Source organism: Pezoporus wallicus, unplaced genomic scaffold, assembly GCF_028554395.1.
Source record: "Pezoporus wallicus isolate ANWC-B61680 ecotype Strahan unplaced genomic scaffold, APGP_CSIRO_Pwel_v1 contig_3812, whole genome shotgun sequence".
Taxonomy (NCBI): domain Eukaryota; kingdom Metazoa; phylum Chordata; class Aves; order Psittaciformes; family Psittacidae; genus Pezoporus; species Pezoporus wallicus.
Genome location: NW_026639618.1, coordinates 1,730,537 through 1,747,993, shown reverse-complemented (window position 1 = coordinate 1,747,993; position 17,457 = coordinate 1,730,537). Strand labels below are relative to the sequence as shown.

Here is a 17,457-nt window from a genome sequence, read left to right as displayed (position 1 = left end):
TTGAGCTCAATAATATATCCCAGGCTATGAGATGTATAATTTCACTGCTCCCCATTATATTGTCCAAGTAATTATAGCAGTGGATGCAGAGAACTGCTACATTTCTCTTAACCAAAAACGTCTGAATCTCCTGTTTCACTGTAAGATCACCTAATTCTCATTTCTTACACATTAGAACAAACTGAAGCATTTGATAAAGCTGGTGAAGTGGTGTAGAATTAAAACACATTTGGTTATGAATGTTACCACTCTCCTGTTCCTCCTCATTTGATTCAGTCTCTCCCTAGCTCTATTTAGACTGCACTTCCACAGACCTCTCTCTCTGCAGCAAAGCAATACTCTCCCTAACTACTGCCAGCATGGCAAAGTGATTAAAATAAGCCAAATTAACAGGGAAATGTTGCCAAGGGGGACAGTTCTCACTGGTTGCTCTTGACCAACTAGTACAGAGTGCTCTATCACTAATAAAAGTCAGAGTGAGATAATTCAGGTGGATGATAAATTGATCAACTCGCTGAAGTCAAAGAACTGAGCAGTCAATTAGAGAAAGCAGGGGCTGGTGACTGAACCGTGCTGCAGGAAATCCACCACTGAATGAGGTTCTCTATCATCAGCTCAATTCAGCTGGGACACACTCACGCTTCCACTCAATCCATCCTGCCCTTTTCCAACATGGTAGAAGTCTGTAAGATCCTTAAGGGAACCAGGTTTGAAAACCCTGGGCAGGGAGGAACACAACCATGGAGAGGGGCATGGGAGGAAGAAGGTAATGAACATGAAAAGAATTAAATGAGAATTTCATCAACAATGACCTGGTTTTATTTGCCATTATTGTAGCATGTATAGAGGAGCTAATTTAATTTTCAAGTTCAGTTTCATCTGTTCAATTTATTTTGTGTTTTTAGAATCACTTGCAATTTGCATAAAACATTTCACAGCACAACAACAGGATGCACTCCAGTGTGGGGTTTCCTCCCCCCCAAATGTCAGGCCTGTTCACATAACCTGACTACATTCTAGAATATTCTTTTTGGAATCAAAAGCTAAGACAGCTTTCTTTCCAATTATTCTTCTTTGGGGCTTTTATCAGCATTTTTTGCATCCTTTGAAACCTGGAAACCAGGGCGGGGGATAAAAAGTCAACCGGAAGAAAAAAGGTACTATCTTATACTGTTTTCCTCACAGTAAAAAGGCAGAAGGGGCAATGTGTACTAATGAAGACATACAACTAATTGAATTTCACCTGAATTTGAGGGTTTAATCAGCATGCTGAATAATTACCTGATCTGAGCATTTTGTTTGACACTGTTCTTCTCCCTCCCCCCCCCCCCCCCGCCTTCAAAAATACTGTTTAAAAATGAAACTTTTCCAATAGCAAATTATTTCAACAGAGACTGAGGCAACACGAAACAGCAGCGATGGAAAACAAAGATGATAATTATTCAGGAAAAAAAAACTCTTCCAAAATAATCTGCTACCAGTTACTATGGGCAATTAACTATAGTTTGCAAGCCATAAAGTAGCCTTCCCCATGGAAAAAGAAAACAGCAGTGACAGCTTAATAAGCAGGAACCTTACAAGCACTTCAGATTCTTCTTCTGCAGTCAACAATAAAGGTTTCAGGAAATCTCAGTACATGGAATAACAGCCTCTGTTTTCCTCATCAACTTCACAAATCACCATCTAATGCTGAAATGTTGACAATTAAGCTATTTGTTCTTTAAGACAAACCTGAAAAAAGCAAAACTTCTGGGTCACAAAAAGAGAAGTAAGTTTGAGACAGTCTTATAGCTGAAGGAGAACATATGATTGTGATAGTCTTTAACTCCAGAAAAACTTTTTCTATTTAATCAGCAATTGATTATTCAGAAGTATCTCTTCAAACCTATACACAAGCTTTATCTAGATAAAAAGACTATCAGTCATCAGCAAAGGTATGCTGAAGTTCAGTGACATCTACCTTTTCATAACAAAAACATATTCACAAAATCCTTCACAATCTAAAGTGCACTGCTAAGATTGAAAGCAATCAGCCTTGAATGAAAGATGAATTAATAGCAGCTCTAAAACCATTAAAGACAGACTCTATTGTCATGCTTTTGTTTAAAGCAAGGAAAAAAAGGCAAAAAAAGTAGAGGGTGTCTAGGTCAGCAAAGTCATCAGTAGTTGATGGATGCACTTACAGACATGAGAGAAAAAAAGGAAAACAGGCAGAATGTAATACCCACTTATGAGATTCTCTATGTTAAGGATGGAAAAAAAGGCCTCAAGACATGCAGTAACTCTACCTTGTTCAGAGCTGAAGGTTTTCTATTTTTAGATATACATATCAAGGACACATTTAACCCTAGAAGTGCAGCTTCATAAACCATAATCATTCCTAGACACTGGTAACACCAGAAATATTCATTCTACCAACAACATCATCTGAGAACATCTACTGGTAACAATTACGATCTCTGGGTAAGGAACTAGGAGATAAGGAGGACTGAAGAACTGATGCTCCAGACAATGTTAAGGACTGCTAGCAGTTGTGTGGTGACCCCCAGGTATGCAGGAAATATGTTTATGTTGTTAGAAATGGGCAATTTTACAGCTTCCCCAACTGGTGGCCTTGCTCCCTCTCCCTAACAGCCCAGGCTTCACACTCAAGTTGCTCCTACTGCTGCAGCTCTTGAGGTTGCAGAAGGGTCACATCTGAGAGGTGCTGTGGGACATAAGACGGGCACAGCTCCCTCCTGGAACCCATGCTGAGCTTCCTCCACAGCACACTTTCAGTCAGACTGGTGGGAAGCCCCAGGCAGATTCTGGTGATTATTCATTGTGTATCAGGTGTAGGCAGGTTTTAGTAGCACTGCACCACAGGGACCGGGACCAGGATCTCCCATTCCAGGCAACATTTTCCAAGGCAAAATTGACTACTACATCAGTCTTAACTGGTTGTAGCTGACTGACTCTAGTGAACTCTTTGCTTTGCATAGGAATGTAGATGAATTAAAAAAGGTACAGGTGAAGTGAAGCCTGAACTGGTGGGCAGGGGATGGCTATGTGCTGGTCCATAGCATCTCACAGGGCTGGCAGACAAAAGATGGCAGCTGGTATACTGAGAGAATAGGAAAACATCACAAGTTTGCATGAACAGAATGAGAGTTCAAAAGCTAAAATCAGTAAATAGCCTAAAACCAGAAGGTAATTTCCCTTCTTAAACTGTGGATTTGTGGAAGGAATTGGATTCATGTTCCCTAATCTCTTAAAGAGAAATTATTTGTGATGTTTGATACCACTATCACCAACAGCATTTACCTTTTCCAAGTGCCGAAGGCCACAGGTGCACATTAAAATTGACAGCTCCCAAATTTAAAGCAGCATACTGTCATACTGGTTTCCCCCTCTGCTCTCCCACTGCAAACTTAAAACACTTCTTTTAGTTTAAGAGTCTGGCACACAGTCTTAGTTTTGAACTAACCCTGCAAATGCCCAGAGTGGTTAATGACAATATAAAAGCACCCCACCAACATAACTAGGAGCACAGAAGTACCATAAGTAGAACACAGGCACTTAGAGCTATCCCCAGGCTGAATCACTGTACCAAAGTTTCACTAAATGGCACCACAGCCAAGGACACCCCAGGCTACTTACAAATCAGTTGGTCAAAAAAAAATTAAAGAGAGGGAAAGGGAAGAATTTTCTCTCATTAAACACGGCATCCTCCTTACTTTCTGCTTGCCCCACTGATAATACAGCATCACAGAAAATGTCTGCTTTAACATTTGGGAGTTGTTTCTCTGCTCCCTGCAGTGGCATATCAGCTACACAGTAATCTACAGCTGACTGTAGAATAAAGATAAAACAGAAACACTTTTGACTGAAGTCCACATTCAGAAATAACTAAAAAGAACTAGTATTTGCAAAGTGTGAAATGAAATCATGCTGAAAAGCCTCCTCGGTTTCAGAGGTCATTATCATTGGCATTTCTGCAGTGCTCAGAGGACCCTCAGAGCCAAGCACCATGCCCACTGATCCCCCATCCACCAAATGCTTCCAGAGGCATGACACAGACAAAGCAACAGTAGAGACCTTCACCACTACCCACCATGAAAACAGCTGGGGAATCTGTCCCATGGAGAAGAATGGGAACAGGCAGCAAATGAGCTGCTGCATTTGTTATTCCTGGACAGCTTGACCAAGCCGATATCTTCCAGGTTTCAGCAACACGCTGCAGAGCTTTTGGACAATCAATTTTCCATACATAGACACTCAAAAGACAAAATTTTGGTAGCAAATTCCAAATCTCAGTTTTATACTAAACCAACAGTTTTAACTGGTCCTTATTATCACCATTCTTCTACAGCTGGAAAACCTAAGCCCCAGAGCAAGAACTTCACTTCTAGTGAAGCGCATCAGGCTTCTGAAGTCCAAGACCAATTAAAAGAAACTGGAAAAATGACACAAACTCCAATCATTTCCTTTCAATCCAGGACAGACTATTTTTATTTTTCAGATTAAGCAGTGTTTGCTTGCCAGATCATCCCTGTACACATGGGACTAATCTATCCTAAGTGTTCAAAGTATGATTTTGAGAAAATGCAGCTTCTGAAATACAGTCTCCTAATACAAGGTTTCATCCTCATCAGACATTAATAACTATTTCAACATCAAGTGCAGAGGCTGGTTAGCCAGTAAGGCAAAGGACAGAATTGAGTTTGAGATCCGAATACCTAAACTCAAGTGTTAAATCAGTCCACAAAGCATAAACAGGTTCAGCTGAGTGGTGCTCACTTCAGATGGAGTCTTATCCCTCTCTGCACTCCTCAGAGCACACTGACTAGATCTCCACTGATGTAAGAGGAGTTTAGACACCTAGTTTACACAGAGACCCTTAAGTTGTCCTCATCAGCAAGCTCAATTCCACCCACAGTAATCAAGGGGAAAAGACTCCACTCTGCCCCAAGCCGCCTCTTTCCAGACTCTCCTAATGAAATCCCTACACTCCTTAGCACACCTTTGCACTAGGGAGAAGCTTGGCAAGTTGGTAACACAAGAAACAACCTTCAGATGTTACCAAGGCTATTACAGTCCCACACCCCTTTTGTGATTGTGATACATCTCACTCCCGGTGCTCAGCAATTATGGTATTTTTTAAAATGGAAAGAAGTTCCCACTTGGAGAGGAAAAGGTGAACTACAGCAACTGCTGATCAGTTTTGTCAGCAGTGTCCACACAAGTGGCACATTAATGAAATAATGGTTATAGCTCAGGTGAGATGCACTGTTTGCAGAACCTGCAGTGCCAGCACTGAGGCCTTAAACTGCTCTCCCATTTTAAATAAGAAATTGGCTCCGTAACACATTTTGCAATCCCTGCAATCACAATGCTATTATTTTTCTTTACTGGGTGATTCTATACTTTTCCTTCCCCATTAAGGCAGCCATGTCATTAAAATACTGCTTTATTTTGGAAGCAATCTCTGTGAAGCCCTTAAAGTAGCTTCAAAGTGAAAGAAGAGGGTTTGGATGGCTTTGTGGAGCAGTTTCACAACGAGGCAAGCAGCAGAACCGGCACTATAAGCACATTATGCATCCACATGCTATATGGAATTGCTTTTTCCTCTAAAAGCCACTCCATCTTTTTATCTGTATTTCTTTTCCCCCTGAAGAGAAGAAGTTCTTTTAAATAATGTGTCTGTGTCTCCACAAGTCTATAGTATTAGACATCCCACTTATTTCTAGAGTACTACTGTGGCTGTTTGCTGCTTATGTTCGCGGATACGAACTGCGATTGCTGCTCCTTTTCACACTAGTGCAAGGGGAAAGAACACAAATTTCACATTGATAGTTTTCAGGGGACAACAGGAGCCAGATCAGACTCCATTTCCCTCCTTATGCTCCCTCAGCTGCCTCTCTGTAACCATCTGCTCTCGCCTGCCCTACACAAGGACTGCATTTGCTGCCTGCAGCAAAACCCACCACATTGCTCTGCATTTGTGCAACCCCAACTCACAGAGGGTCATAGGCTGCACTGTTTCTGGCAGGCCAACACCTTGCTGTCCTTCACATGCGTGCGCTGTGTGCATGCCACCACTGACAATGTTTTCATCATTTATTTGTTGGTGCAAGTCCAACTGTAAAAAGCCTGACAAGCAGAAATTTCTCTTGCTATTATCACCTCATGGACTGAAGTCAGAGATAGAGCATCCTTGTGCAGCCAAACTTCATGAAGGAAACTCCTTTTAAATAGCTTGGAAGGTCAATCAATAGTGGTCTTTGTGAGTAAATTTCATCTGTTCTACTCATATCCATCTAAAGAGCCAAGTATTAGTCTGAGCTAATTATTCTGACTTCCTATGGAGAGAAAGAAGAGAAGCAATAGGAAAATAATCCCACTTTGTGATGGGGGGTGAAGGAGAAGGAAATGAATAACGTTCCTTTGCAGATGCTCTTCTTTTTCCCCTCAGTGTTCCGGGCAGAGCACAACAAACTAACTTGGGCACTATCTCCCACTTACGTGCAGCTGCCATCAGGGCAGATGATGTCTCAGAATCCCTAGACATGCAGTCAGGGCAAACAGGATGAACAGGAGAAGCCAGATCTTTTATGCTTAAGGTAGAAACTTCACTGCAAAAATATTACATTATTTATAACTACAATAGACGAAACAGCAATGGGGAAAAATATGCTACAGCAACAATCCCCTTGGATTCTGAATGAGGCATTTATCCTCCTGTGATAAACTGGCTTACAGGACACCAACAGAGAGACATTCCTTGTCTTCCTGGCTTGTGACAATGTAAATTCTGAACCAAGCTATATTCTGCACTAGAGGAGGGTTTACTCCAGAACTCCATTCACACCAGTAAAACCCCAGAGTAATAAACAAAACATCAGCCTCAGATGCTTGCAATGCACAAGGTCTCCCAGCACTCCTCTTCCACCCCCCAGGATAGAAGGTTTGCTCACTGCACGGTTCTGAAAGTTAACACTTCAGCTGGAGATCATAATCATGAATGATGGGCTGTGAGAGGAAGATATACATACACAGCAAACATTTCAGCCCCCAGTTTAGACACCTGAAAGCAAGACAACATGCATACTTAACTATGCAACACACACAAAGAAGTCTATTGAAAATGAAGACAGAGGTGAGCATACTTATTATTGTGTATTACTAATAATCACAGAATGATAGGCACATTGCCCTGTTTCAGCTATCTGACATTAACATTTACCAAATACTTGTAAATCCATTTCAGACATACTGTACCCTCAGATTCTGCACCTATTTTTGCTAGTCATAAAAAAACCCAATGCAGTAAGCGGTGTTTTGTCACTATTGCAGTTCAAAGCAGGAAGAGACCGACAGAAGAATTTAAAAAACACCATGTATCACACACTGTATCTGTCGGCTTTCATTGTGGTCTGCTATGCCCATTGGTAATCTGTTAACTACTTCGCCACAAAAAAAAATAAATAAGGAAAGCAAACTTTATGTCAGTAAAGTAGCATTCTGCCACCCAGGCCGGCTCCTCCAATGGGATACATGCAGAGGTCTGCAACCCAAACACCCTCCCACAGCATTTTAAAGCAAAACCTGGAGGAGTGGAACAGCCCAGCTAGGGTTACGCTGAACCTTCAAGAGGTGAAACGCTCGTTAGCTTCAGTCAGTCCTATCTAGAGTCTCATTCACAGAAGGGACCGTTGGAAGACAAACCCGAATGGTAAAACCTCATTGCCCCAGTTCAGTGGCCACAAAAAAGGGGGGAGTGGGGGAGTGTGTGTATAAGTGGTCCCAGCACACCAAGCAGCTGTGAATGACAGTCAAAGGGCTGATCAGCAGTTAGAGCACCTCTCCTGTGAAGACAGGCTGAAAGACTTGGGCTTGTTCAGCCTGGAGAAGAGAAGGCTCCAGGGAGATCACAGAGCACCCTTCCAGTATGTAAAGGGGCCTGCAAGAAACTGTAGAGGGACTTCTTACATGGGCATGTAGGGACAGAACAAGGAATGGCTCTAAGCTGACAAAGGGGAGATTTGGGTTAGATATAAGGAAGAAGTTCTTTACTGTGAGGGTGGTGAGACACTGGCACAGATTGCCCAGAGAAGGTGTGGCTGCCCCATCCCTGGCAGTGTTCAAGGCCAGATTGGACCGGACTTAGAGCAACCTGCTCTAGTGGATGGTGTCCCTGCCCATGGCAGGGGGCTGAAACTGCATGAGCTTTAAGGTCCCTTCCAACCCAAACCATTCTTTGACTGTATGCATGTTCTGTCATATGCATCACCAGAACCACTGCATCCTACTTTAGAAGCTTGATCAAAAAGGATAAACATAGTGAAGCAGAGCCACTAATTAAAAAACTGGAGAATTCTTCAGAAAATTACTTTTTCTGTTCTCTTTTTAAAGAGCAGCACCAGATTTTTTTTTTTTTTTAATTAACTGACAAAACACTTTTATATTTCTAAGAATTCTTTAACACCCTTATCACTCAGAAGCTTGGACTCTTTGCTTGGACATTTCACCATACATTTTACACACACACACCAAATGCTTCCCAAGCAGAGCAGAACTCCCCAGGAAGCCAAAGGAGCTGCTTCCACCACAATCAGTCCTGAGGTAGACCCACTAAGCCAAGATAAATTCCTGTCCTCTTGTTACCGAGTTCAGTCAGCCTTTCACTGTTGTTAAGGTCATTTTGAGAAAGAGTTGGGTTTTTTAAGAAAGCAAAAGCAACCAAAAGAATTAATGAGCTATGCTGCAACAAAAAAGTATCGTCTGCCGGTTGTCTCTATAGCACTTATCCACAGAAGGCAAGATAAAAAAGCTTCTCATTTCTTTTACCAGTTCCTTTTCATAGTTTTCGTGAACATTTTAAAGGCTTGTTAATTTGCCTCTGGGTCAGATATAAAAACCTGCCATAGCTAAAGCTAGATAAAAGTCTAACTGGAGCGGTTGCCATCCAAAAGCTTTTATTATTTCCTACTGCTGCTACCACATAATGAGACAAAGTGCGTCACCACATATGCACACCTTAGGAATCAAAACTCCCTGAATAAATAAGCTTCTTGCAATAAGTGACAGACCAGATTTGGGTCTCACACTTACAATGAACAGGGCTATATGAGTGCAACATGTGGGAAGCCTTGATAAAAGTCAATATTCCTGTAAGAGATGATTTTCTAAATTTGTTAGGAAAGTTGCCTTCTATTAAAGCCTATACTCAGACAGGTACAGGACTGCAGAAGTACAGCAAGACTTTTCTTTAACAGAACTCTACTCTGTAACTCCAAATTCCCGAACTCACTGTGTTTATCTAGAGATACTATGATATTAAAACCAGACCAGACATAAGAGCCAGAAGTAGCATTTTAATGAAAAGATAATTCCAGAAAACACACACAACAGATTAGATGTAGGTGTTAATGAAATAATATACAAAAAAAAATGTTTATTATAAACCATTCTTGCTTTCTCCAATGAAGTTTTCTGCTCTGTGAAAGTGTCCACTCAACTGATTGAGGTATTTTTACATAGCATGAATACTGAAAAATCAATTACTGACCAAGAAAGCGTATATACTGATACATAAATACACATTTAAAAAATATATAAAGCAAAAAAGCTTAAAAACTAAAGTATTTTTACACTTCATATAATTTCCTTAATTTGTATTATATACTGTACATTATCAGAGTGTCAGTGGATTATGTTCAAAGACAAATAATAATATTGTCCTTTTCTGGACTTGCTCACTTTTGTAACAGGGTGGTGGCTAAGACTATTGTCCCATTTTCCATTAAGATTCTACGTCTGTCACCCTATAAAAGGCAGAATTCATACTCATCAGGAACTTCATGCTATGCTTCCTGCTGTCTGCATCTCAAATACAGAAACAAACACTTCTACTCCCCTATTTAAATTACAGTACCTGCATAAAAGAGAACTTTAGATCTGTCTGTAGCCCATGAGTTACTATTGCTCTGCAAGTATATAGCTGAGGACAGAAAAAGAAGGACAGACTTCATTAGAAAGGAGATTTTGTTTATTCCTTTGGACAGCAAAACCTTAAAGCGGTCAGGGGTTTAAAGTACTGTAATTGGTCTTCATGAAGGCAATTTAGAAAGCTGAAAGGAGAGAAGATGATCTAGAAGGCATCTTAAATTACATTCAATACACTGCATTGCTTTGTCTAACTTAACTCTTATTGCTGTAGATATGAGGTATGTGTTAATATTATTTGAATACAGCAGATTGCAAAGAAACCTTTCTAAAAACAACTGAGCAATGAGGACACATAAAACAGGGGCTTTAAACTGAAAAAGCGTAGATTTAGATTAGATACTAGGAAAAAAATTCTTCACTATGAGGGTAGCGAGACACTGGAACAGGCTGGCCAAGGAAGCTGTGACTGCTCTATCCCTAGCAGTGTTCAAGGCCTGACTGGAAAGGGCTTGGAGCACCCTAGTCTAGTGGAAGAAGTCCCTGCCCATGGCAGTGGGGTTGGAACTGGATGATCTTTAAGATCCCTTCCAACCCAAACCATTGCATGATTCTTTGAAATGGATCTGCCCACAGTGGTTTATTTACAGTATTTTCCTCTATTGCCATTCATCTTTCCACTGTACAGATATGATTGCATGGATAATGTTTCATAATGACAGCTTAATTCAACTCCTAAAGGCACACAAGTTACAAACCTATCTCTATATTCACATTTTAGAGGATAAACCACATGATTTTTAAATTTAAGGCTGAGCAAGCCAGAAAAGACAGGCCACTTCAGCTGTAACATATGAATCCATATGAAAAACATCACCAAGTTAACAGTTCAAAAACAAAGTTACTAACAAGGCAACAAAACATTCAGAATACCAGTCCACTTCATTAGCTTAATGCTATTATGCCAAGCTTATTCCATCAAGCAAAATGTGTAGTTTTTATATCTGAGGCATACCCAGATTTTTAAATGAAGCTACTGCAATCAGATGTAGGAAGCCAATAGTTGACTTCACTACTTCGAGAGCACTACGCTTCCCCTCTTCCCCAGCTATTTCCAGCAGCAATGGCCTGTTTTCTATTCACCAATTCAACAAGCACAACTCAGATAGTGGAATCAGGCTCCATTACATTAAATCACTGCTATATTTCATCCTGATTCTCCACTAGGATGAGCTTTTGCAAGCAAAGACAAGCTTGATCTGCTTGTGTTTCCGTGTCAACTACACATGGTCCCATTCTCAATTGGAAGCTCCACTGCGTCATTTAGCTTCTTCACATCCAAGACTGTAAGATCTCCTCTGAGCTTAACATTCACCCTTAGCTTTCAATACAGGGCAGATTTTCATCTGGTGATGTTGGAACATGGGCAGGGTTAGCCTGCCTTTGTCTGCAACAAGCTGGGTAAATGCATTATTAGCTAAGCTTTGTCTCAAAGCCCATCCAAAATTTGGTGGTCTTGTTACTGAATAGATGATTCAAAGCAAAAGCATAAACCTGCTCCCCAAGGGTTCAAAAGAAATCAGCAATGTGTTTGGCCACAAAGCAGACTGCAAGTAGCAGTGATTTTGATCAATGACAGCCTGTACTAGATCTAGTTCAGTGATTTAAGACAGAATGAAATGAGTTTAAAATTGTACTCATTAAAATTAGGTATTTTAGATAAAAATCAGAACAGAGGATTCATGCTAAGCCTTTATTGTCAAGGCTACTGCTCAAAACATTTCATGCTATTTTATTCTGAACTACCTCACATGTGTATTATTTGTTAGATTTACTGTACTGCTGACAGTAGGAGATACTTTCATTTGTTCAGTCATTGAGTTAATTGTTACTGCCTCTGATGGACATTTGAGGAGAAAAAAAACAAGACACTCATTTGAATTGCTCTATTACCTCCCAAAGTGTCAGATTCAGTGAAAACCTCAATTTTCCACTCTGCAGAAATCACCACCAAAACTCTGGGTTTAGGCCTTCAAAAAGGCTGATAAAGCTTTTACAGAATCTCTCCCAGTTTGTTTGTTGTTTTTTTTTTTTTGGTTTTGGGTTGTTTGGGGTTTTTTTTAAACATTCTCTTATTTTTCATTCTAGCTAAAAACATATCTAATATGACAAATTATTGTCCTTTGTCTGAAGTGTCTGGAGCACACACATTCACCCGCAGTTGGCAGTCACATCTCCTGCACACAAACAAGAAACGGCAGCTTATGAATGAGAACAGACACTTCATTTGTCTTTAGGAATTCACCTCTGAAGGATGTTTATTCACTGACATACCAGACAGGGAAGAACTGACCTGCTCCTTTACCTAGAATTAGTTAACAGTTTATTCAACTCAGTCACAAAATCCACATATTCATAGAACCTTTCTCTTCCTTTACCGCATCCAGGAAAAAATAAACACACAAACAAAACACACTTAGGAAAAACATATCTATTCTCATTCTGGTTCTTACCCAAGTCATTTGGAAAACTAAAGTCTCCACAGTGCCTGAAAAAGGGATATTCCATTGTTTTAATTATCTTCATCTAGAGCAAAATAAACTAGCGCTATGTCCAAGATGCGTGTGGGCTAAAACTCCATGGCAAGACCTTCCATCTGTAACATCCACATCCTCAGACTTTTACTTTTCCACCTTCGTATGTCTTTAACAGGATGATAAATGCTTTTTAACCAGTAGCCAGGACTTCAAGAAGCAGTTTAAGACTCAGCAAAATAAATAAAAACCCAGTCCTACCTACCTTGGATATTTCTGGCTCCACTTGTCTCTTGGGTGTCTCTTTTGACTCAGGCCCTTTTGGAGTACTAGTGTTCTTAACAGAGGGCGATTCAACTCCTTCACCTTCAAGTTGCAGATTAATACCTTCTGTGGGGCCAGGATGATCAATACCATTTGGATTCAGATTGCAATGGATAGCTGGGGAAAAAATGCAAGAAAAAAAAAACACTGCTTAGGAAAGAAGAACCCAATGTTTCAAACATTTATTACAAAGTACTAAGAAGTGCCACATGGTAACCTATGGCTGATCATGGCAAAAGAACTGTCTATACCTGGACATAGATTCAGGGCGAGATATTTGAGAAAGAGAATGAGAGGCAATACAGCCTCAACACAGTGCAGGCTACTGTATTGAACTGGATTCACTACAGCACCCAAGACCCTCAACTTACAGCTTTTACTAGGCTAGAATATATCCCATGTATTCAGCATTCAGCCATACCTTTTTTCTTTTCTAGGCAAGCAAGTTAAAAGTTTTTCTGTTACGTTTTCAATTACTACAACATTCTATGTCCTAAACAATGTGGGATAAGTAAGCTGTGCACAGCAAGTTGGTCTCTGCATAATGACTGACCCAGCTGATTCTCTCTCCTTCAGCACTTTGTACTTCTGCAAATTGCCACCTATACCATCCTAACAGGCAAGATGGATGTACTCTCGAGGAGCACATAAGGAATTGTGGACTAATGACAGCAGAGTAAGGAAAGCAGATGGAGGGAGAAAAACAAAACAAATGCAAACCACATCAGAGAAATGCACATTTAGAACTACAGCAGAAGTTTAATCATTTTCTGTCTGAAATGTCACTGTTCCAGCGCTTGCATAGAGTAGCCTTAACAACCTCCTTGGCACATGTAGCCGTTTTAAAATGTATGGATCCTGAGGCAACTTCCCCTTCACGTGACTATCCAAGTTTTGCGTTCACGTTCCTGCATAACTGCACTGCTTTTAGTGCTACCCCTAATTAATGGTTCCAAGTTCCCCTGTTCGGCAGAGAACTTTGCTCAGATACTGTGGTGCAATGTTTGACAGACCTGACCAGAACCCAAAACACAATGTAAAGCTAAAACAAAAGCTTGGCTTAGAGGCAAAGGGTGGGGAGCAGGGGCAGGAATCGGAACTGCTGGTTTCTACAAGCCTATGAATAAGTCCTTGATAGCCTCTCATGGAAACCAGGCTCAAGCTGCCAGAGAAGGCAAAGGGTACTTCAACTACAGCACCTTTTGAAAACCCACTTACTTTAAATCTCAGAGTCTTAATTGAAAACTGTGAGCCTAAACAGCAACTCCTTGGTGCAGAATTAAATCAGAAGACAAGAAGTTGGCCTTTTCTCCTTGAGATTATTAAAAACATCCAAATATTTATACAAGATAAGTGATCTGTCCAAGCACTACAATACCTAGATCTGTAAGCCAGGGATGGAAACATCTATCTTGAAGGCAAAGGAACATTATGAAGGATAATTTATGGACAACACTGAATGATGGAAAGCAGTAAAGAACTGCAGTGTGTTTTATTACAAATTGCAGCTATTTTATATAGTAGAAAAATACATCACTGCCCCAGAAAAAAAATAGTAAATGAAACTACAAACAGGAATGGCACTAAATTTCAGTCTCACTGTGGGTAGCAGAGTGGGATTAGTCCTGGACTTCTTTGACAAGAGTAAAAGAGGCAGAGGTCCCTTTCCAAACAGTCAATTATTTATGAGACAGCATGAGACGAAGAGGAGGAATCACTAAACTACAGCACGTCCACAGCTGACCCCTGCAGAGAACTCCTTCTGGGGAAGGAAAAATAGGAGGTGAAGGATACAGAGCTTCTGAAGGCAAGTTCAGGGTTTCTACTGGCCACCACAGGAGAAAGATTTCCAGTTAAAAATCCCTTCTTTCTCAAAAGGAATCCTCCATCTGCTTAAGCCTTGCATAGAGAATCGTGGTTTTGCTTTAAAAGCGCTGGAAAGCCTCTGAGAAGTTTTCTGGGAACTCCTAGGTTTCCCCTTCAGGTACCAATTTCTCAAAAACAGGAGCATTTTCTATTGTAATCAGAGGAAAAGCACATCAGGAAAAGGGGTGTGCAACAGTCTGACTGGTGGCTGGTCTTATCTGTCATATTTCTGTCTCATTTTAGAACAGCAAGCACCTGCAATTTCTTCCTGATACCTAGAGAGCTGCTACAGAGCCTTTTCTCCCAAACCAACTCTAAGGAGCTTTTCCCCAAGTCTAGCTGTAGCTCTTCTTGCAAACTTCCTTCTTCCATGGTTCAAACCAATCCTGTATGTTAGCTGGTGGCCATGTGAAACCAAATCCCATCATTCTGGGATTGCCTCTCACTGGGGAGGAAAAAATAGGTAACTGTCTTCAAGTCATTGCTTTCCTCGTATTGGTTTTCCCAGCCACACCACTGAGTCAATCCAAATACTTAAATACTTAATAATGTTATCAGAGTCACTTCCTAGCTTTTAAGTCCTTTATTTCTAGGTGCACTCCATACCTACTGCTTCCTGGATTTTGCTTTTGTTCCCCGGTACTTAGCACTGGTGAGGCTGCACCTCAAATCTTGTGTTCAGTACAAGAAAGACACTGAGGTGCTGGAGCAGGGCCAGAGAAGGGCAATGGAGCTGGTGAAGGGCTGGAGCACAAGTGTGATGAGGAACGGCTGAGGGACGGGGGGCGGGGGGTTTAGTCTGGAGAGGAGAAGCCTCATGGGGGACCTTATCACTCTCTACAACTGCCTGAAAGGAGGATGTAGTGAAATGGGGGTCGGTCTCTCCTCCCAAGTAACAAACAATACGAGAAGAGGAAGGAGCCTCAAGTTGCACCAGGGGAGGTTTAAACTGGGTATTAGGAAAGATTTCTTCCTGGAAGGGGTTTTCAAGCACTGGAACAGGCTGCCCAGGGAAGTGGTGGAGTCACCATCCCTGGAGGTATTTAACAGATGTGTAGATGTGGCACTTGAGAACATGGTTTAGTGGTGAACTTGGCAGTGCTAGGCTAATGGTTGGACACAAGGGTCTTCTCCAATCATTTAGATTCTATGATTCTCTAAGCATCACCTGCATGGGTTAAAAAAGAAATAAATCATCACAAGATGCTGCTTTATTTACTCTCAGCCCATCATTCTTTCAAGAGTAATAAATGTTAGTGCTGTTTCAGCAATGCTTTATATTGGGCTCCTTCAGGATGCAAAAGAGAAAAAAATTGGAGAGGCTGTTAGTGATTACATATCTGGCTGTTACCTTGTTATTGAAAAGAGGTCACTCATTAAAAGAAACACAGGCTGCCTTGGGAAAGACTTTTCCAAAGTTGCTGATATCTGTGGAGGTGGGATGAGAGCACAACTGGTATTTTGTTTCCTAGGGGTAGAAGAGAAGAGTTAATCTCTCTCCTTCACACCCAACAGTCGTGGCTGACTATATACCTGCAGTGAATCTGTTCTTTAGGGACTACACACCTAGAACGAAAGCCTCAGCATGGGGAGAAGGCAGGAGTGGGAAAAACAGAGGTGAGAATAAGCATCTCAGCTGGTTGGCAAAGCCAATTTCTCTGTCCAGAGCCATCTTCAGGTAGCCAGGTCCAGTGTTTTCCTCTAATGCTACCTCCACCTCTCAGCTACACAGAAGGTAAGAAGCAAAAAATATTTATTTGCATGTCTGTTATTTCCTGTTACCACACAGAAACACATATATCTATCTCTGTGGCAGACAGTGGTGGAGCTCTTGCCTCCTTTCAAATGTCAATGCAAACCATAATTGCTCCCTTTCAAGATTTGTTAAAAGAGGTCAACATTTGGTCAACAATAACACATTCTCTTCTAAATCAGCAGTTTATACAATTTTATAGAGATAAAGCCAGCTCTCAACTCCGGATTGACACTGAAAAACTGAAGGGGTTGGGGTCTGCCAGCTCCCAGGGTTAATGTCCTATAGAACCGAGTCTAAGCAGCACTTATAAAAATCACAAATCACCGACTCTACCACAACCCAACTGCTGAGACCCTCTCACCTGACTCCTCTTAAATCTATTCCAGGAGTTAATGGCATTTGTTTGCAAAAGATTCTACCTACCTACAAAGTAGTTTCTTGCTAAAATACTTGTCTAGGTTCTTACTCTTCATTGCCCTGTCATTAGCTAACACTAGCTCACCCCACCCTCTGCATTCAGACCATTTCCCCATACCACTGCTTTGACAATAACCCCACTGTCTCAGCACCTCTTCCCTCTAGCAAATTAAATCCACTTCATCATTCTGACTTCAAAAGTCCACCAAGACACCAAATCCTACCTCCAAATCAGCTGACAGTATCAGCCTAATACCATCAGATATCAGCAGCATCCTCAGATTTTGAAACAGAACCTCTCCCAGTATTCTTCCATACAATTTCAATATTCATATATCATCCATATGTCACAGTAATACAACTCAATCTAGTTTCAGAGCTCTTATATTACCCTTTCCCTGCTGAAAACCCCACCTAACAGCTGATTAATGCCATGCCTTTCTTCATGCTCCTAACAATTGTCACTTAACTTGGACTGAAAGCTATCTGTGGTAGGAACTTGTTTTCTTTGGGGGAGGGAGGGTGAATGTTCTGTACAGCTCCAGCTGCACAGCAACAAGCACATGACAAATGATGCTGGTACACAGTAACATAGATCACAGATTACATTTACAAAACAAACTCTTATTTAAA

The 17,457-nt window shown here is 41.0% G+C and overlaps 1 protein-coding gene across 4 annotated transcripts in view; it reads right to left on the bottom strand.

Annotated features, from left to right (window-relative positions):
* The window catches only part of SAMD12 (sterile alpha motif domain containing 12), a 161,609-nt gene that overhangs the window by 132,107 nt on the left and 12,045 nt on the right, over positions 1-17,457 (bottom strand). For all 4 annotated transcript variants that reach the window (XM_057415217.1, XM_057415218.1, XM_057415220.1 and 1 more), the window contains exon 2: positions 12,727-12,902. In XM_057415217.1, the coding sequence (XP_057271200.1) occupies positions 12,727-12,902 (176 nt within the window). The remainder of the gene's footprint in view (positions 1-12,726; positions 12,903-17,457) is intronic.